At 35.3% G+C, this 21,483-nt stretch overlaps 2 protein-coding genes across 3 annotated transcripts in view; one reads left to right on the top strand and one right to left on the bottom strand.

The window, feature by feature from the left end:
• lin7a (lin-7 homolog A (C. elegans)) overlaps window positions 1-4,922 on the top strand; it is a 68,243-nt gene extending 63,321 nt beyond the window's left edge. For both annotated transcript variants that reach the window (XM_051107571.1, XM_051107570.1), the window contains exon 6: window positions 3,199-4,922. Coding sequence is in view for 1 of the 2 variants with exons in the window: in XM_051107570.1 (XP_050963527.1) it covers window positions 3,199-3,223 (25 nt within the window). In the remaining variant the exon portion in view is untranslated. The remainder of the gene's footprint in view (window positions 1-3,198) is intronic.
• A 7,679-nt stretch (window positions 4,923-12,601) lies between these two features.
• On the bottom strand, window positions 12,602-15,239 carry myf5 (myogenic factor 5). The gene is made up of 3 exons (XM_051107568.1): window positions 14,763-15,239; window positions 13,326-13,401; window positions 12,602-13,245 (listed from the first exon to the last, which is right to left on the bottom strand). Exons 1-3 carry the CDS (start codon window positions 15,213-15,215, stop codon window positions 13,052-13,054), a joined length of 723 nt encoding a protein of 240 aa, XP_050963525.1. The 5' UTR covers window positions 15,216-15,239; the 3' UTR covers window positions 12,602-13,051.
• Window positions 15,240-21,483: the final 6,244 nt, after the last annotated feature.

Raw genomic sequence — 21,483 nt, forward strand, 5'->3', positions numbered from 1 at the left:
CTGTTAATAAAAATGTTCAGTGTCTAAAGAAACTGTCTGAAAGAAAAGTGTTTTTGTTATTTCACCAAAAGTACAAGAGGAAATATCTCAGTTTGTTGGGGCTTTCAGAGGTCTGCATGTATTGACCTTATAACAATGGGGGACCTTGGAGTTACAAAGGTTGAGAAACTGATGCAGACCCTACTCTAAAAATATCCAGTAGGAAGCATCTAAAGTGTGATTTTTTTCTTAGTTTTAAACAGAAGGCTGAAATGCGAAAACATCTCTGTGAAGCAAATACACAGCGCATGGCAAAAATAATATGAAATGTGCCAAAAAGTAGATGATCTTCTTTATATAACCTGCCAACAAATAAATATGGAACTTTATCAGCAGAAAATATACAATATATTCAAGACTTCAAGGTTTGTCATAATGCATTCTGAAAATGCCTTGTCTGCAGAAGATGAGATGCCGTCTTTTGCACACAAATGAAACATTTTATAAAGCTCAACTTCGGTTGAGTGGTTGTACCACTCAAATTTTAAGCCCAACCAAGACTTTCATGGTCTTGGTCTTGTCATAGACTGTAGTAGGGCTGGGTAAAAGTATTAATTTCTCGATTTTAATCAATTCACATTTTTACGAAACGATTCTTAAATGCCAAGAATCAATTAGTCTAACCCAGGGGTCACCAAACTTGTTCCTGGAGGGCCGGTGTCCTGCAGAGTTTACCTCCAACTTTCCTCAACACACCTACCTGGAAGTTTCAAGTATACCTAGTAAGAACTTGATTCACTGGATCAGGTGTGTTTGATTAGGGTTGAAGCTAAACTCTGTAGGGACACCGGCCCTCCAGGATCAGGTCTGGTGACCCCTGGTCTAACCTGTTTTCAGTTAATGAACATTGTACCATGCGTCCAATGCAATAAATCGCAATAAGCTTTGTGCTTTGTTACTTTTGATATGAAACAAAGTCTCAGATTTCAAAATCTGTTCATTTTATTACAGTATTCAAACAAAAAATTACAGTTTTAGTGCTGTTTAATGTGGAGTGACAGTTCGGTCTAGCACGAAGCGTACGTGAACTGATCATCTCCTCCACTTTAATACTAGTTGAAATAAACATGAATAAACAGCCGAAGGTATGTTAAAAGAAACAGTTCAACTTACCAAACTCTGTATCCTGTCTCAATTAGTGTTTTAACTGCAGTCAATGTGTAAACAATGTCATGTAAAAAAAACATATCTGGTGACTCTAGAGAGGAGCATTTTGCTAAATATATGCACCATATAACATGCTCATTATGTGTTTGAATAAATCTGTCAAGTTTTTATGACAGCTACCATTCAAATGTTTATATTTAAAAAAACACAAAACAATGGAGTAGAAATATAATTATGTAATTGTATCTTTGTTATTATAAAAACATAATGAGTGTAATTTAAGTGTTTGTATACAAATCAGTTAAATTTACGTGTGAATATTACAGTAATGTAGTACCAACTGACTCCCATGTACATTTTACAGCATTAGTTGAGAGATTTTTTTCCTTGAGAAAATTTGTCATGTACTGTATGTGATATATATCTAAAATAATAGTTTGTTAAATTGACTTGAATTGAATCAGAACTCAAATTAAGTGTCAAACCCCAGCCCTACTCTGTAGTATTTGGCCTTGATTCTTCTACACTCTTAAAGGAGAAGTCCACTTCCAGAAAACAATTTACAAATAATTTACTCACCCCCTTGTCATCCAAGATGCTCATGTCTTTCTGTCTTCAGATGTGAAGAAATTATGGTTTTTGAGGAAAGCATTTCAGGATTTTTCGCCATATAATGGACTTCATTGGTGCCCCGATTTTGAATTTCTAAAATGTAGTTTAAATGCAGCTTCAAAGGACTCTAAATGATCCCAGCCGAGGAAGAAGGATCTTATCTAGCGAAACGATGTGTAATTTTTTCAGAAAATAAAAATGTGTATACTTTTTAAGCACAAAAGCTGGTGTAGCTCTGGGATGCACGTCCACAACGCTATGTACTATTGAATCACGTCGATAGGTCACGCAGGACGTAGGCGGAACTACAGACCCAGTGTTTACAAAGTGAACGCGCAAAGACTAACAAAGTGCAAGTAAGTCAAATGCTGTTTACAAACAAAAAGGTACAACGATGTCGGACGATTCTGAAATTGTAGGAGAAAATAAGATGGAGTTTTTCGCCATACTCTACCTTTTTGAGCCGGAGTATACAGACGATGAACTCAGACGTGATTCGTAGTAGTGATGGGAAGTTTGGATCATTTTACTGACTCTTTGAGTCTCGTTCAATAAAAAAATGAACAGATCTTTTTTCAAGTCATTACGTTCATTTTAGCAAAATCAGCATCACGTGACAGCGCCATAAGATGAACGAACGACTCAAAAAACCTGAAGACTCTAAACTAATTCCAGTACAGAACCTAATAAGATGTTGCGTATGCACGGCTGAACGAATCACTCCCCGAGACGACTCGTTCTTCCCAAGTCACATTAAAGATTCATTCAAAATGAACAAATCGTTTAAGAACGACTCATCACTAATTCGTAGCATCGTGGATGCGCATCCCAGAGCCTGTGCTACATGTGCTTTTGTGCTTAAAAAGTAAACAAATTTTTATTTTTCAAAAAAAATGACAGATCGTTTTGCTAGATAAGACCCTTCTTCCTTGGGATGGATTGTTTTGAGCCCTTTGAAGCTGCATTTAAACTACATTTTGGAAGTTCAAAATCGGGGCACCAGTGAAGTCCATTATATGGAGAAAAATCCCGAAATGTTTTCCTCAAAAACTTCCTGTTTCACAAAAGGTTCTTTGTGGTGAAAGAAGGTTCTTCAGATTATAAAAAAGGTAAGAAAGAGATGGTTCTTTAAAGAACCTTTGACTAAATGGTTCTTTGTGGAACCACAAATGTAAAGAACCTTTAAAGCACCTTTACTTTTAAGAGTGTAGTCTTTATTTTGAATCAGATTCCACTTTCTGTACTCAGTTCTCAGCCTGGATTGACTCAGATGATCTAGTCTGGTACTTGCCCTTGAGACACTGGGCAATAGTGGTCACATGCAACCAAAGGTTCAAGTCCAGCCTGTTACATTACGTGTTATATGCAAAAATACAAGCAAACATTTTGACTGCCCCTTTCAACTTTTCTCTCAGCTTTTGTGCTTTTGATTTTTCACAGGCTGTTCCAAAAGAAAAAAAAGTAGAGGACACTGGGTGAGACTGGCATACTCTCACAGTCGTGATGTAAGGAGGTCCAAGAGATCTCAGAAGAGGACCCTTACTGTTCTCCAGTGAAGACTATCCTCTTTCAGTCAACTACCTACAACTCAAAAAGGTTGAAAACTCCATGATCTGTGTTCTAAATTGGTGCTTGGAAAAAAGTACATGATGGCTAAAAAGAAAGGCTAGCACTGAGTCCATGGTTTTACACTTACTTGTTCATTATTTCAGTTGTCTGGAACCAATCGCAAGTTGTGACCCTCTTAAAAAGTCCCTCTTGTAGTTTTGTGATAATGTGTTTTCTCAACATGTATTTCTAAAGCATTCAATGATTTGTTTTTACTATTGTTTTATTTCTGTTGCCACAGCGCTGTACAGTAACTTTTCGAAGGGTTCTTTTGGTGCTGGTGTCTCTGTGAATAGAAAGCGCTTTTTATGTCAGTCGTCCTTGATTGGATAACACTGAGGTATTTTATACCATATTGTAGCAAGGGATATTTTGTAAAGAAAGTAGATTTAGCAATAACACTTGTTTTGTCATATTCTACTGTCAAATTATCTAAAAAAAAGTCAATTTTAGGCGTGGAAATTAATCTTGCGAGAGTAAAGTTACTACAAAACTGTATCTTATGCACCATGTGACATAAGTCAGACTAAACCATAAACATCATTTGCACAGAATGTTCTTATGAGATCACTGTATCACAGTGCCATTGACAGAGATTATCTTGTACATTTGGCATATTGTACAGCAGACATATTTAAAGGTAAAGTGTGTCATTTTTGAAAATACTTTCTCAGACAAACTAATATACCAATTAAAGTATAAGTAAGAAGTTTAAACACCGCATCGATATATCAAAATACTGCACAGTTTGTTTGTGCATCCAACCAGTAGCATGAGTTTGGGGCAGGATTTTATGTTTGGAAACCAACAGCATAAATGTTTGGAAACGGTCCTTATTTTGGCGCAGAAATTACACACTACACCTTTAACAGGTCATGCATTCATGACAGCTGTACAGTTTTGATGCGTTTTATGGTTGTGATGTCACTACTGAAATTAATTCTAATTCAGAAATATTCTATTTAAGTTCAGACGTTTATAGTTGATATTATTAAATTATTTACTATGAGGACAAACGGAATGTCAAACACAGATACGTGATATCTACAAATGAAGGTAAATCATTACATAGTATTTTATTATTTTAAAGTTCTATTTTCAAGTTATTATCTCAGAGGTTTGAAAGATTATTAATCGTGTTGTTCTGTATCGTTATATTTGGTATAACAAACCACCTCATTCACTAGAAACATTGTAACATTGTCCTGTTTTGACAATCAATTTAAAAAGCAAGCATTAAGCCACTGCATTTTGTTTTTATTTATAAATATATATAATTTTTATTTCACAGCTTCATTCCCTCAACACAAATTGTCAAAAGCTGGCAAACTGTCTATCCATTGCAGTGCTGTAGTTGTACTGTTAGTTAAAGTCTTAGAAGCAAAACTGTAAATCAGCAAGTAGTTGAAGACCACCAGTAATCAAAGGTAATATTGTATCTGTGTTATTGTAATTTGATTTGATGGTTTTCCTGACGTAGGACTTTTGGTAGATACTTAAATTAGTTCCTTTGTTGGTTGGTTTTTGAGTAATCTCAGACTGTGGGTAACATGTAAGCGTGTCATCCTAATAGGCAAAAATCACACCAAGCTGTGAAGGTGATTTGTTCCTTGATTGTCAATCAATTCATTTCAATGGATTCTCTTCCCTTTTATATGTTTACTTACAGACTTTCTTATTAATGACTTGCATTTTTGAGGCTGGACAAGCTGATATTATTATACAGCGAAAAAAATACCAAGTGATATGCAATTGTTATACATATTATATTTGTATAAATAAATATATGTGCGTGTGTGCAAAGCTTTGAATCTTTGTTTCTGATCTAAACTACCTAGAACCATTCAGAACACGTTATCAAACACATAGAAAATGCTTACATCTGCTTAAAAAACCTTAGCAATCGCATATTGCAATAACTAATCAAAACAATTCAATAAACAAGAAGCTAATATACATTTTACAAGAAGCTATATAATACATCTTAAACACATACCTCTGCCAGGAACATAGCTGCAAGCAGCAGTTGAGGGCCCAAGCACAACAGAGGCAAAACGAGGATCAAAAAAGCAATTTTAGGATGTTTGTAGTCAAAATGGCTATAATAATATAATATAACTAAATATAATCAGCAGTAATATGATTTACTGGTTTATCACTTTTGACCAATAGGTGGCAATGTTATTAAATTGTTATTTGTGAGGTGACACAAAGTTTGGTGTCAATTTGCCAAAGTGCTGCAGGGTTGCAGCCTCAGTATCAATTTCATTGATGCGATATTTGAAAATGGTTTGATCTATCAAAAAGCTTTTGAGAATGATTTGTCGACATGGTCTAAAAAGGATCTGAGTCAAATTTGGTTAAAATCAGACCTAGGAGGAGTTCAAAAAAATAGGTTTTCAGTATCAGCTTGGCATCATGCCAACCATTTCATTGATGCGTTATTGGAAAATGGTTTGATCTATCTAAAAGCTTTTGAGAATGATTTGTCAACATGGTCTAAAGAGGATCTGAGTCAAATTTGGCGAAAATCAGACCTAGGAGGAGTTCAAAAAAATAGGTTTTCAAAGAAAATCAAAATGGCGGGAAGTGCAGCCGATTATGGCATAATTGGAATTAATGTTCTTGGTATGATCCCAGGAATCTATCAAGACCAGTCTTATGACGATAGATAAAAATCCAAAGCCAAAGCATTCAGAAGTTATAAGTAAAAATGACCATTTTCATGTCTCCAGACAAGTAGGTGGCACTGCAGTGAAACTGTGCAAGTAACCTTAGGTCATAACACACGCCAAGTTTGGTCTGAATATGACAAAGCGTTGGAGAAATATAGCCAAATTTGTTTGATCTGAGCCAATTTTGTCGAAAATCATACCAACCATCTAGTTCAAAAAGTAGGTTTTTCGAACTGTTAAAAACTGAAAAATCTTGATCTGTAGAAATTATGTTTTGGTGTCCTTTCAGTTTTTGGTGTCTCTTACAGTTCAAAAGTTATTTGCATAAATCTGAATGAAACGTTATATAAGCAGTGACACTAAGTGGTGGAAGTTTTGAAGTGTTTGATTTTAAACTATCCTCTGTCAGTGTGCCAAATTTCATAACGTTCCTACAAGCCGTTCTATGGGCTGCCATACACATCCAGAACGGAGGAAGAAGATAAAGAAGAAAACTAACGAATACAATAGGTGCCAATAGCACCTTCGATGCTTGGCCCCTAATGAAACCACAGAAGACTCTGTTTCATGGTGTTAGTGGTGTGTCATTCCTGAATGAATCAATACATTTAAACAAAGCAATTGAGTGAACAATTCAATAGCTCATTCAATACACATAAAAAGCCACTTGTCGCCACCTACTTCCATTACGTTACGTTTTCAGAAAATGTTAAAGTTTTGCATTCGTAAACTGATGCAAAAGTACAAAAAGATGGTAAAAATATTCTGTTTTATCCACAGACATGACCAGTTGATGTGTTTAACAGAGGTTGAAGTCACTAACTTGTGCAGTGAATTTCTTTTACACTCATCAGACATTTAATGGACTGATAAACAACCTAACTGCCCTTGTCACATTGCTACAGATGAACCTGACAGTGAGGCTAATGTAGAAACTCGCCGGTTCTTTAGAAAGAATTGTGAACTATAACTGCAGGCCCTGAAATTTCCACCATTATCTTTTGAAATTGGGGTTTCTGAGGTTTTTTAATAGTCATGCTCTGTTGTAGTGTCATAACCTGATATGACAAGTGCTATTATTGCTGTTTTTTTTTTTAGAAACATGCCATGTGTAATATGGCAACTCAGCTAAAAAATGTACTACTCTGTTACTGATGTGTGCGTATAGGTTTGAACCAGTAATATATTTTTCACTTTTCCACTGTATATGTTTCCTGAAATAACATTTGACTAATGAAACTACGTGGAAGACACTTATGGAAAAGGGCACCAGGAAGTACTCATTACTAATGTGATCCAGTTGTTAAATGTGCTTTTTAATTTCTCAAAATCTGTACTTAAAGAGTAAACAGACATAACGCTCATAAATACGGTGGATGTAATATTCTCTGGCAGAAAATCCACACGGCTGAGCAAAATCCTGACAACAACAGATTAAATCAATTGGTAAAACCTCTAGCTGCACTTTTTTAAATATTTTATTTATCGCTGAGAAAAGTACGCCCACAGCGGGCACATTGATTTACCTAAATCAAAGTTGATTTGCACTTGGAACTGTAGGTCTGGTGAATTTTAAATCAGAGCTATAAATCTAAAACGTGCAACATCAGTTTCAGCAGATCGGGACACTTTTGTTTTTATCTCAGTGTAGAACTAGATAAAACATGAATACTTAAAACCAGTCACATCCTTACTATCTGACCTGCCTCGTCTGGAAATCTCAGTGAGTTTAAAAATGTGATGTATACACCTACATAAGTCAAGAAAATTTCATTAAATGGATATACCTTCTGGCGAGGGTGTTTGTAGAGTCAAAACCAGCTTACAGTTCAGCAAGCATCACAGAATCAGTCCAAGGAATGGCAAATGTTAAGTTACTAGCTAATAAATAGTTGCTCTTGAAGACAAAATGGTCTTCCTCAAGGGTGAAGGGATCAGAATATTAATTGTCTGTGAAATCATTCATATTACTAGTCCTTTTTACATATATTATTATTATTTGTCTAATTGACACATTCCCTGGTGAAAAAAACAGCACATGCTGGTAGGTATGTTTTGATGCTGGTTTAAGCTGGTCCTTTGCTGGTTTATGCTGGTCCTTAGCTGGTTTAAGCTGGTCCTTTGCTGGTTTTTGCTGGTCATGTTGCTGGTCAAGGACCAGCATGAACCAGCAAAGGACCAGCATAAACCAGCTAAGGACCAGCATAAACCAGCAAAGGACCAGCATAAACCAGCAAAGGACCAGCATAAACCAGCAAAGGACCAGCTTAAACCAGCATCAAAACCTACCTAACCAGCATCCCAGCATCAAAACATACCTACCAGCATATGCTGTTTTTTTCACCAGGGTTGTGACACAAACAAATATGATATAAATCTATTCATAATAAAAACTGACACGTGACATTCAAATTGGCAGAGAAATGTTTAAAAAACGTAATAAACAAGATAAATTAGGGGAAAAAAAGTGGTGAAGACCTGTCTTATGCGTTTAATCAATACTCCACAAGAAACAATGCTGTTGTTCTGAATATCAGCAGTTAGCTGCAGGTAAATTTCAAACAGCATTTGCGCGGGAAGGTTACGAGAAGGTCCGTTCGATTCGTTCCAAACTAACGAAAGTAAGCAAAAGAACCGAACAACAGAACGCGATTCATTTTTGAGCACTGACGTAATTTATATCACCGACAAATACAAGCTGACACTTTTTGGTCAAAATAAACAGTCAAAATCAATTAGGATAAAGAAAAATGACAAAAAATAAAGACAAAAATGGTCAAAAAGTCTATATTTTATCGATATCTTTTTTCTTCAACAGTCTTAACGGCTAATTTCTGAGTACATTTAACTGTTATCAAAACGGAATTCGGATTTCAAGCCACATATGATTGTAATATCCTGCACACGTTCATATGTATGTGTTCAATTCAATAAACAGTTCAATAAATAATAAGTTAATATAGAGAAACTTACGTTTTAGACACTATGTTGTCTCAGTTTTGCTGTGCCAACAAAGACAGATCCAGACGAAGCCAAAGCAAAATCCACTGTTGTCTCCAAACAACCAAGAGCGATTGTAGTTGGCGAATGAGTCGAATCTTTTATTTGAGTGATTCAATGACTCGCTCGTACAACATAAGTTTATCGTCTCCACCACCTACTGTCGTAACGTTGTAAACTGCAGAAAAAAAATCTGAAACGGTCAAATCGTGATTTCTACAGTAAGTATTGGAACAACGTTAGCTTTTTTATGGTCTACATAATAAAAAAATTTTAACACATTTTTTTAAACATTTTTTTCTTTGTTTTCTTTTGTTCAATTAGCCTTATGTCATCCCTGGTGAAAAAACAGCATATGCTGGTAGGTATGTTTTGATGCTGGTTTAAGATGGTCCTTTGCTGGTTTAAGCTGGTCCTTTGCTGGTTTATGCTGGTCCTTTGCTGGTTCATGCTGGTCCTTTGCTGGTTTAAACTGGTCCTTGACCAGCAACATGACCAGCAAAAACCAGCAAAGGACCAGCTTAAACCAGCTAAGGACCAGCATAAACCAGCATCAAAACATACCTACCAGCATATGCTGTTTTTTTCACCAGGGATGGGGGCAGATTACTATTTTAAACCATTTTTTCTTCTAGAAAAAAATTTGATTGTTACCACAGAATGTATCTCTAGTGTGCTAAATAAGTGATAGGCCTATTACCCTGGTGAAAAAAACAGCATATGCTGGTAGGTATGTTTTGATGCTGGGATGCTGTTTAGGTAGGTTTTGATGCTGGTTTAAGCTGGTCCTTAGCTGGTTTATGCTGGTCCTTAGCTGGTCATGTTGCTGGAGGACCATCTTAAACCAGCATCAAAACCTACCTAACCAGCATCCCAGCATCAAAACCTACCTACCAGCATATGCTGGTCTTTTCACCAGGGTAGGCAACTCATCAACTCACTGAATGAAAGTCTTACTGATGAAAGTAAATCTTAATTTAAAAAGGTTTCTTCCCTACAAACTATATTTAATACTGTGTTTTGTTTACTAATACGTGAGAAATTGAAAGCTGACAGCACATAGGAGGACTTTGTCTACAGGGTGTCTCAGCAGTTCTACAGCTTTGTAAAAGCATCTGAGAAAGTACTGCACTCTGGTGGTCAAAGGTTACTAGTGCATTGCCAAAAAAGGTCAATGTGGGTTTAATGAACTATATTTTTTCCCTAGGGAAGCACATAATGTTCAATAAATGCTTTATCAAGACATTAAGATATGTGCCAGTACAGAAAATGTCAATTAAATGCACACTAAGAGATGTTCAAAGAAGTGAAAAAAGTTTCCATTTATGACCTACACTGAAAAGCTTTTAGAACATACTATGCTATTCAATCCATGTAAGGTTCAAACCTTTTAAAGGGTTAATAATAAATCCAATATATGAGTCATTTAATGGACTATAGTAGAGCTTTAGCTATGGATATTTCCTGCATTGCATTTAGAATTATAGCCAGGTGGGCGACAGGATTGCTTACTGAAATTGAATCTACTCTACTTAAAGCATTTGAAAGACTCGCATTGAAAGATCCTCTAATGCATTACTGAATCTCTTTGCAGGAGTAAAATTGGCTCAGAGTCTGAATAGGCACCTTTTGAAATATGAAAGTAACTAGTGTAATGAGGGTTGGAGGTATTTTTTTTACTTCAAGGTTAAGGATTCTGTATTTTATTCACTAACAAAAGAACATAAATAAAAGTAGAAGCAAACAGGAATTATTGAAACAATCAAAAATGTTGCATAATAAACATATGCATATATGCATAAGGCATATAACACAATTCATATAAAATGAGGAGGGGTAGATTTGATCAGCTGTTGTATTTTACTAGTTTTATTTAATTTTATTTTACTCTTCACAGATTTAAAAATTAAAGAAGCGTTTTTCATATTTTACAGTTCATTGACACTACCAGTCAAAAGTTTTTAAACAGTAAGATTTTCGATGTTTTTAAAGAAGTCTCTTCTGCTCACCAAGCATGCATTTATTAGATCCAAAGTTCAGCAAAAAAGAGTAAAATTTTAAAATATTTTTACTATTTAAAATAACTGCGTTCTATTTGAATATATTTTAAAATGTAATTTATTCCTGTGATTTTGAAGCAAAATTTTTAGCATCATTACTCCAGTCACATGATCCTTCAGAAATCATTCTAATATTCTGATTTGCTGCTCAAAAACAATTGTATTATTATTATTATTTATTATTATTATGTTAAAAACAGCTAAACAGATTTTTCTTTCATGTTTCTTTGATGAATAGAAAGTTCAGAAGAACAGCACTGATCTGAAAAAGAAATCTTTTGTAACATTATAAATGTCTTTATCATCACTTTATCACTTTATCACTTTATCATCATCAGTTTAAGCATCCTTGTTAAATAAAACTATTAATTTCTATAATATCCTTCCCAAAAAATAAAAAGATAAAAATTATACTGACTCCAATGATACAAAAGCTTTTGATTTCGGACAAATGCTGATATTTTGTTTTTTCTATTCTTCCAAGAATCCTCAAAACATGTACTCAACTGTTTTAAATATTGCTAATAATAATAATAATAATAATTAATTAATTAATTTTTTTTTGAACAGCAAATCAGCATATTAGAATGATTTCTGAACAATCATGTGACACTGAAGACTGGAGTAATGATGCTGAAAATGTAGCTTTGATCACATGAATAAATGACATTTTTAAATATATTCAAATAGAAAACAGTACTTTTAAATAGTAAAAATATTTCACAATATTACTGGTTTTGTTGTATTTTGGATCAAATAAATGCAGACTTGGTAAGCAGAATAGAATTCTTTAAAAAAACTAAAATATTACTGTTCAAAAACTTTTGACTGGTAATGTACATATACAGGAAACTCAAATTTGTGTAGTGTTTGATGTTTTTTGAATTATATTATTTATTATATATTTAATTACATTGTAAAGCTATTTTATTTTATTTTACTAGTTAATTATCCAAGTTTAATGTATTCAGTCTCTCAGTACTTCTATTTTAATTGCATCAAGTATGTGGTGGGCCTGAAAAAAAAATAATTGCACTGAAAAAAAACGTACCCCTCTTACTATCATAGGCTTTTAATGAAACTAAACCAATGCAGCTAATGTTCTTGTGTGCAAATGTTCTCTTCCTCTCTCTTTTATACACACTCACACATAAGCAGCACCTTGAAGTGTCAGCACGGGCCCATTTGTTCATGACAATGGTATTAAGAAGGTGTGAATGATGTGTAACATTTGTTACATTAAGCAAACAGGCACACAGAGCTCATTTCCTCTCCTTCTCTCTCTTTTTTCAACATCCAACTCATCACTCTATCAACTGTCCTTTTCCGACACCCATGATTTTCTAGCAGCTGACAAATGGCGTATGATTGGGACCAAGCTGCAGTTAGTATTTACCGAGAGACACTTCAAAAAGCAAAGGATTTTATTCCTTCTTTTAAATCAAACAGTGACAAATGGTATTATTAAATACAACTTTCTGAAATTTATTAGAGGAGAAAAGTCATTTTATGCAAGAATGTTCATTAAATATGACAGAAACGACATTACGTGAATACAATAACAGTCATTTAAATTATGTACAATCTTATTTACAATAGAATGGCAAGTCGTGGATAACATTAAGTAGGCTAATACAAAAAAACAGCATTTACTAAGTACCTCAATGATTATTACTGATAAATAAAACCAAATTCGATGTAGTTCAGCTGTACAGTCAATCAACATGGTAAAAAAATCCACTGTCTATACATTAACATAGTTTTTATGGATAGTATGGCTTTTTTAAGCCAGGCAGAATGTAAAGTTTCTTCTGCAACATTCTTATTGGCATCTGAAAGCGTTATCAATTATCCAAAATACTTCATAAATGAACATGCAATGTGAATGGCAAGCATTCAGATTCTGCAGATTGTTCTGTGGAAGCAGATAATCAGGCTGGAGTGTCCTTCTCACAGGACGTGGTAGACTGGTCTGTTGCTGGGACTGTCTGGAGAACTGCACTGGGAATCACTTCCAGTTGGCGAGAGAGCGACCATGTTCCTCATTCCCATTGCAACTCCTGTATCTACAGAGGACAGCCTGTCCACAATACTGGAGAGACACTGCAAACTGGACGCTCCTGGAGTTCTATCCACTGCGCTAGCTGGATTCATGAAAAGACATCGTTAGTAACAATACATGCCGCAAAGACTTTTAAAAAATAAAAATGGTCTCATTTCTTACCATTTTGTGCATCGAAGCTGTAGTTATTCCCAAAGTTAGGATTCATCTGAGGCCACACAGGACTGTTGCAGTCAACCTAAAGTGAGGAACAAAAAAATTCCGTCATAAGCAGCGAACATGACATAAATGCAACATGGATTGTTTCTCTTCCTGGAGCTGCACAGTCCGTGACTTCGCTGTATCTCTTTATTTCACAAGCTGGTTACTTCGCGAGGGACTCCCACGCTATGCTGGGCTTCAGGCGTGGCGAATTGATTGAGCCAGTGGAAGCCACACCAGTTTGTGCAAGATGACACTTTCTCGGAGTAAATCTGCAGAAAATCCTGGCAGCAGCGCAGCTCATGCAGTCAGTCAGGAATGCGGCACGGCCGTCACTTTCCTGCCAGTCTCTGTTGGCTGGATTTACTGAGGCTTTATTAGGCTATAAAGAGTCCAGTGGGAAAGCCATTACTATATCCTCCATTCTTAAACCCTGTACTGAAATTTTGTCATAAATGTTTTGTGAACCAACATCTCAAATTGTTTGTAGCATTGCTGTTTGACTTCTGCGGCCGTCTTGGAAAGGTCACGCTTGTAAAAGACATTTTAATCTCAATAAATTTTCTACCTGAGGAAAGGTTTACTAACTAACTCCCTTAGAACGTTTCTGGAAGTCTTGTCCTTGTCAGCAAATGGTTTGAAGTCTTGCGAGCCTTTTTTTTTCTGGTTACATAAAAGTTAATAAACGAAAACACTTTGTGAGTCAACTTAAAAATGTGTTTTATCTGGTAACATCTACATTACTATTTGAATCACAGCTAATTCAAAACAACTGAGCCTTCCTTGTCAACAAACGATTAGCATCAAGCTAAATTAGCAAAACTACACAGCTTTTTCTAAACTATAAAATCCAAAACGCTACCGGTGCTAGCAAAATGCATCTTAGTGTGATTAGCAAACATGTTTTGAGAAGGAAACCCTTAGTAAACACTTCCAATTTGAGTGTCTTTAGCATATAGCATATTGCGGGTCGACTGAGAATTGAAGACACAACTATGATTATTTAAGAAACTTTTGCCAAAAATCAACGCTTTATGTTGCAATATGCTTCCCTGACGAACAGCAGTAAGCTTGTACCTTAGCGTATAAAAAGAGCCAGATGCGAGCAGCAATTTATTGTTGTCATGCTGAGACTGAGACTTCCCTGACTCCATTTGATGGATAGAATGCCCTGTGTGCTATTGAGATAAAACATGAAGACGAAAACAGAGACAGACAAGGACAATAACCTTGTCTAGATACATACAATAAGATGGACATCTCACAAATCTACATTCGAAAAGATTTGGGCCCTGACCTTTAAAAATCTCCCTTCCTCCAGGACAGTCAGTTTGAACAGACCTTCGGTATCAATCTAAACCCTACAGTTTGACTTGAAGAGAAAGAAAGTGTATTTACCATGCTTTCAGAACAGCTCGAGGATGGACTGGCTGGCTCAGAGCTGCTTTCCATAGGCAGGCTGTAGTAGTTCTCCACCTGTTCCCTAAGAAGCTCCTGAAGGCTTTCGATGTACTGGATGGCGTTCCTCAGGATCTCAACTTTGGGAAGACGCTGACTGGGGTTCGCCGAGGTGCAGCGGCGTAGTGCCTCAAACGCATGGTTCACCTTCTTCAGCCTGCGGCGTTCCCTCATAGTGGCGGCTCTTCGGCGGTCCACCGTGCTGGCTTTGCGCTTACAAGCTTTGCAGGCCCATTGCAGACAGTGGCCTGGTTGGTGTGGGGCACCGGGGGCCCGGACGTGCTCGTCCTCCTCAGACCCGGCCAGTTCCCCTCCAGGGCCGAAGTCCAAAGCTTCAGGCGACGAGGCGCAGGCGCTGTCGTAGAAGATTTGGGATGTAGAGAATACGTCCATGATTGGTTGGGTTTGTGTGGTTGTTGAAGATCTGGCAGTGTTGTGGTTTCCCTAGTGCCATACGGCTCTTCTTATATGGCGGGGCCCACACTGGTCAGCCCTAATGACCGTGCCCCATTGGCCGAGGCATGGCCCAGCGACCCCCCTTCCTCACCACCCAGATCCCCACCTAAACCCAACACCCCTACTGAGTTTCCCACATCTGTGCGGAGGGGTGGTTTCTCACTCAGTTCAACAGTGTGACGGTCATTACAAGAGGGAATTATCATCAATAAACATTAATGTGCAGAAACTCTTGCTTGCGATCTCTACTTTAGATCTTCTGACATTTTACGTACTTTATATGTCAAGTGTAGAGATTTTTAGCTGTAGCCATTCAGATCCAAAAGTCTTTCAAACGACTAACAATTGATTGCATGTATAGTTAAGTTCCTCAGATGTCTGGAAGCGGCTTCTGAAAGTTAGAGAGATGAGTTACATTTTAGTTAAGATGTGTTTGAACCAAACAAGCAAATGTAACTTCTGTTATCTTAAAACAAAGCGGTCAAGAATCCATGTTTAAGAGTTTGCTGGCTAATTTTACGCTTGAGGAAAGAGCAGCGTTGCAGATGCGGCCCAGCTGTAAGGGCTGGTGTTGCATTTCAGAGGCACACAGTCACGCAGATACACAACTCAAAATCCGGACTGTGGATGAAGGTGTCAAAAGCAGCGTGTCTGTGTTAGTTAAGTTAAAGCTCATTAAATTTCTAAGTAGCTCATTAGCAACTGTGTGGCAAGATCGCTGCTGCTCTGCTACTTATATGTATGTTGTAATATACGTATATGGGTTGTTCTTCAATTAGGGTAAGTTTTCTGTAGGATATTTAAAAGAACAACCATTTTGTTTTTGAAGGGTAGTTTAAATTCATTGTAAATAAATTATTGTAGTTTCTTTAATTATTTTTACCTCATTTTTAAGGCTTTCTCTATTTTGGGCTTGTCCCCTGCCCCCACATTTCACATTTTGAAAATAGAATAAATTTGAATTATAAAGAAAGCAATTTTAAAAATTTTTAATAATCATTTAAATTTAAAAATGTTCCCAAAGACCTGAAATAATGCTTAAACAATTATCATCAATTATATGGTATTTACTATCAAACCAAAATTTATTCAGACACCTTCAACATTTCTCACATTATCACAGTTTATTTGCTATAGTTTAGAAAATGGTAATAAAATACAATAAGAGCTCAGACTTAAATTGTGTCAGAACAAATTCATCTTGATAATCACAATTAGTCAAACCAAAATTTATTCAGAGATTTTAAAAATTTGTCACGTTATCACAGTTTATTTGCTATAGATTAGAAATTGTAATGAAATATGTCAAAAACTCGATAGAACATGGTCAAATAAGTGTCAAATCAAATTTTTGGTCCCAAATTTTACTGATTTTTTGGGTATAATATGTCACAGTTTACTTTATTTTGCTCTTCTCACTTATATAAATGAACTATAGAGTCCTCCACCCACTAATAATTTTTTTTGTTTACAAATCATATCTGGATAATTTTTGGTTTGACTGTAAGTGTATGTGTGTGTTTGTGTTAAATTAACAATAATAAATGCAAATAATTAACTTCTACGCTCTAAAACAAATGCTGGGTTAAATACAAAATATGAAATATGGACAAACCCAGCAACTGGGTTGTTTTAATGTTCAGCCCAGCCTTCTGGGTAGTTTTATGTAATGCAATTATTTTTAAAAAATTACTATACGGCTGGCCTAAAATGAACCCAAAATAGGTTGTAAATTAAAAATCAGACACATAATTACTACAGGCGTCAACAATAATCAAATGGTGTAATAAATGTTAATTTCCAACCTACACTGTAAAAAATAAAAAACACAATTTGTCGAGTCAGCTTATTTGTTACCCTGCTGTCTTAAAATTTTAAGTTCAGTCAACTAAAATAAGTTTATTCAACTTGAAATGTTAAGTTGTACTAAGTAACAACTTAGATATTTGTGTTTGCTAAATTTAACAGATGGGTAAGTAACCCAGCTGCCTTAAAATTTTAAGTTGATTCAACTCAAATATCTAAGTTGTCACTTAGTATAATTTAACATTTCAAGTTGAATGAACTTTTTTTGAGTTGACTGAACTTAAAATTTTAAGGCAGCCAGGTTACAAATTATTTTAAGCTGACTCAACAAATTGTTTTTTACAGTGTACTTTGGGTTCATGTTAAGCAAGAAATTTAGTCATTTTTAAGCAATAGTTCAGTTAAATAAAAGTACCCATGAAGTTGGGTAACACATTTAACCCAACCACTTGGTTTGTTCATATTTCAAAGAGGTGCTGGGTTGTTTTCAGTTTTGGTTTTTCTCCAAAAACTGAAAAAATGTCATTTGTCACACACAAATCCACACTATTACAATTTATACCAATTCTTTTAGAGGTTAATTGATCAAGGCCATGATCACATGCTGTTTCAGTTATCACATGCTTGCTACATGTTTTACTTAGCATTTCTGTAGCTATATAGGCTACTGTATTTTTAAGGATACACTCTTAAAAATAAAGGTGCTTTAAAAGGTTCTTCTCAGCGATGCCATTGTGATTCCACAAAGAACCATTCAGTCAAAGACCCATCTCTTTCTTACCTTATAATCTAAAGAACCTTCTTTCGCCACAAAGAACCTTTTGTGAAACAGAAAGATGTTAAAGGTTCATGGAACCATTTAGACAAAAAAAGGTTCTTCTGGCATTGTGAAGCACCTTTATTATAAGAGTGTATAGCCTAGGCTACTCGAAATTTTCAAACCTGTTGGATAACATTTTCAGTTTAATCACTTAATCAAATTACGCGAATATAGCACTTACAAATGGTGAGTAAAGGCAGTTCTGCAATAAAAGCTCATCGTTTATAACCATAGCACTGATGAAGTGTCTTAAAATCACCGTCTATTGCTGTATAGAGGTCATTACTCCAGCCATCAGCGTTGACAGCTAATAAAGATACAATGCGGATATTTCTCACAACGTGCTAAAACGTTTGGCCTCTGCAGTGTCTGGGAACCGCGCGCACCTAAGAAAACACGAATAGCCGGTGTAGTTTGTATTGCGCACAGCTGAAGAAGACATTGGCCGGGGATAATCCTGTTTAGCTGTCGTTCAGATCAAAGACAATTGACTGTTAACAACATAGACAACGAGAAAACCTGACAGCAGTCGATAACTGAGTCCAACTTAGATTGCGTAAGCATATGGTAAACGCGCAAGGGACTGTGATGAGTGAGCGCACAAACCTGCTCTGAGATTTGGGAACAGTGCGGTGTCTCAGGGGAACTTCGGTGCTTTTCTGAAGGGCTGTTGTCAAGGGTCAGGGACTGTGTTAAGTGTAGGGCAGAGGTTGAGCGGTTATGTTTCTTTCACTGTGCAGGCTTTCAGTTTAAATGTGTTTATTAGCAGTAAATGTGCAATTCAAATTCACCGTGCGCTTTTTATTTTTTCAGCTCTTTTATTTTCATCAATTTTCCATCGATATTGAATAGATTTCAAATCTTTTAAAAGAATCTAAAGAAAAACAATGAAAAGACGTGCCTTTCGTCCACCTTCTTGTTTTTCTCCATCCTTCTTTTGCTTGCCAAGACCAGCCATTGGCTGCACTTTTTCCATCAGCAATAACAGTATCATATTTGATCACATGGTCAGATGGTGTGATTGGCAACAGCATTTGTCTGGCAGCTAGAGGAAGTGTTTCCTCAGCTCCACTGATGTGAGACATCAGAATGGCTCCATAACTGGATATTCAAAGGAATGTCTGTAAAGCTTTAATCCTATAGCTTTGTGTACCTTAGAAGCATTTCCCTCTGTTTTACTCCAGACGTTATAACTTAAACCTAGATATTTTAAAATAATTATGAGGACTTTGCTGATGCAAAAGTTAGATAGCGATAGATAGATAGATAGATAGATAGATAGATAGATAGATAATTTTGCCATTAGATGTTACAATTTGATGATTAATCCACTATAGTTTTTATATAGAATTGTTCTGTAGTCTATAATTACATTAGAAGTAACTGTTATTACATTACAGAAAAATGAAAGTAATCCCTTACTTTAATTTTACAAGGACTAATGTAATTAAATTACAGTAATTAATTACTTTGCGATGCATTATACCCAACACTGATAGATACACTACCAGTCAAAAGTTTTTGAACACTAAGATTTCTATATTTATTTGAAGTATTTTCTTCTGCTCACCAAGCCTGCATTTATTTGATCCAAAATACAGCAAATGCAGTAATATTGTGAAATCTTTTTACTATTTAAAATAACTTTTTATATTTGAAAATATTTTAAAATGTAATTTATTCCTGTGATGAAAGCTACATTTTCAGCATCATTACTCCAGTCTTCAGTGTCACGTGATCCTTAAGAAATCATTCTAATATGCTGATTTGATGTTCAAGAAACATTTTTATTATTATTATTATTATTATTATTTAAAACAGTTGATGGTTCAGGATTCCTTGGTGAATATAAAGATCCAAAGATCAGCAATTTTCTGAAATAAAAAGCTTTTGTAACATTATACACTATAGCATTTGAAAGCTTGGAGTCAGTATAATTATTTATTTATTTAATTATTTAATTTTTTATTTTTTTTTTGGGAGGAAATTATAGAAATTAATACTTTCATTTAGCAAGAATTCTTTCAATTAATCAAAAGTGAAAATAAAGACATTTATAATGTTACAGAAGATTTTTATTTTAGATAAATGCTGTTCTTTTGAACTCTCTATTCGTCAAAGAAACCAGAAAAAATCTACTCAGCTGTTTTCAGCATAATAATAATAATTATTATTATTATTATAAATGTTTTTTGAGCAGAAAATCAGAATATTAGAATGATTTGTGAAGGATTGTGTGACTGGAGTAATGATGCTAAAATTCAGCTTTGAAATCACAGGAATAAATTACATTTTAAAATATATTCAAACAGAAAGCAATTATTTCAAATAGTAAATATATTTCAAATTTTGATTGTTTTTGCTGTACTTTGTATCAAATAAGTGCAGGCTTGGTGAGCAGAAAACACTTCTTTAAAAAACATTAAAAATCCTACTGTTCAAAAACTTTTGACTGGTAGTGTAAATAGATTTTTGTGATGCATTACACCCAACAGATAGATATTATATATATATATATATAATATCTAATATCTAATTTTATTTTTCTTAAGGAATTTTCTTAAACTGATGCTTAAACGAAGCCTCAGTTAAGTCTCTCAAGCCTTTGCAGCAATAAAATGTTCCTTTGGGAGATTCCCAGATGGCAAGATGCTATAATCACATTCACTGTGCCTTCCTTTGATGGAAATTAATGACACATTTATAGTTGTTATGTACTTCAGAGTATGTTCATATGCAAATCAAGCAATGAATCTGTCAAGACCTTTCAACTGTGATTTTTTCTCTCTGCTAAAGGAGTCAGGGATTACGACTAACAAAAAAAAAACACAATAAAATCACGCCATCTTTACATCTGAGATCCTATTAAAACAACACTGTAGACAGAGCTATCCGGTTACAGTCTGGCTCACTAAGAGGAGAGCAATGAATCTCTTTGAAGTACCCTGCTCTTAATACCATATAACTTATCAGACAATTACTCCAAGTAGTCGCCAAAACAAGATTTAGCTTTGTTTTCTTTCAAAAACAGTGATTTACATACTAAATATTTCATTTTAATTTCGAGTACCAGCAGCAGTTGTGAAATAGAGAAGTCAAATCAGAAAGTAGAACGGAATTTTTTTTGGCACATGTGCCTTGATCAGACCTAAAAGATTGCAAGACATTACAAAACATCACAAATTCAAACATATAATTAACCAATAGGAAAGTCAAATGGTATAGCATCCACCAATCACATAATATATCAAATAAATAATCACACATCAGGCCAATAGGCTCTATTTTTGTATTGAGCTTTTAATCAACATCAGATATTTGGAGGATTTAATGAAATATGAATTTCCCCCATTACAGCCTTGTTTCCCAGATGTGTGCCGTGCAGGTCACTGGTCGCTCCGAGTCATTTGAGAGTTTGAGTACATAAGTTAACTTGTGTCTGTGATGAGGTCAAAGGTGGTAGTGTGTTAAATGGAAAGATCAGAGAGCCGGTCTTGACAGACAGCACGCTGTGCGAGATGGAAACGCTGCGTAGGAACTTGGGAACACCAACAAATCAGCTCAACCGATGGATAATTG

The sequence above is a fragment of the Labeo rohita genome, chromosome 4 (genome assembly GCF_022985175.1).
Source record: "Labeo rohita strain BAU-BD-2019 chromosome 4, IGBB_LRoh.1.0, whole genome shotgun sequence".
In the NCBI taxonomy this organism is placed as follows: Eukaryota; Metazoa; Chordata; class Actinopteri; order Cypriniformes; family Cyprinidae; genus Labeo; species Labeo rohita.

Coding starts and splice junctions, on each gene's coding strand:
- myf5 (XM_051107568.1), bottom strand. CDS start 15,215: ATGGACGTATTCTCTACATCCCAAATCTTCTACGACAGCGCCTGCGCC. Junction 13,402..14,762: donor CGAGCTGTTCTGAAAGCATG/GTAAATACACTT, acceptor TCCTCACTTTAG/GTTGACTGCAACAGTCCTGT. Junction 13,246..13,325: donor CAGCTTCGATGCACAAAATG/GTAAGAAATGAG, acceptor TCATGAATCCAG/CTAGCGCAGTGGATAGAACT.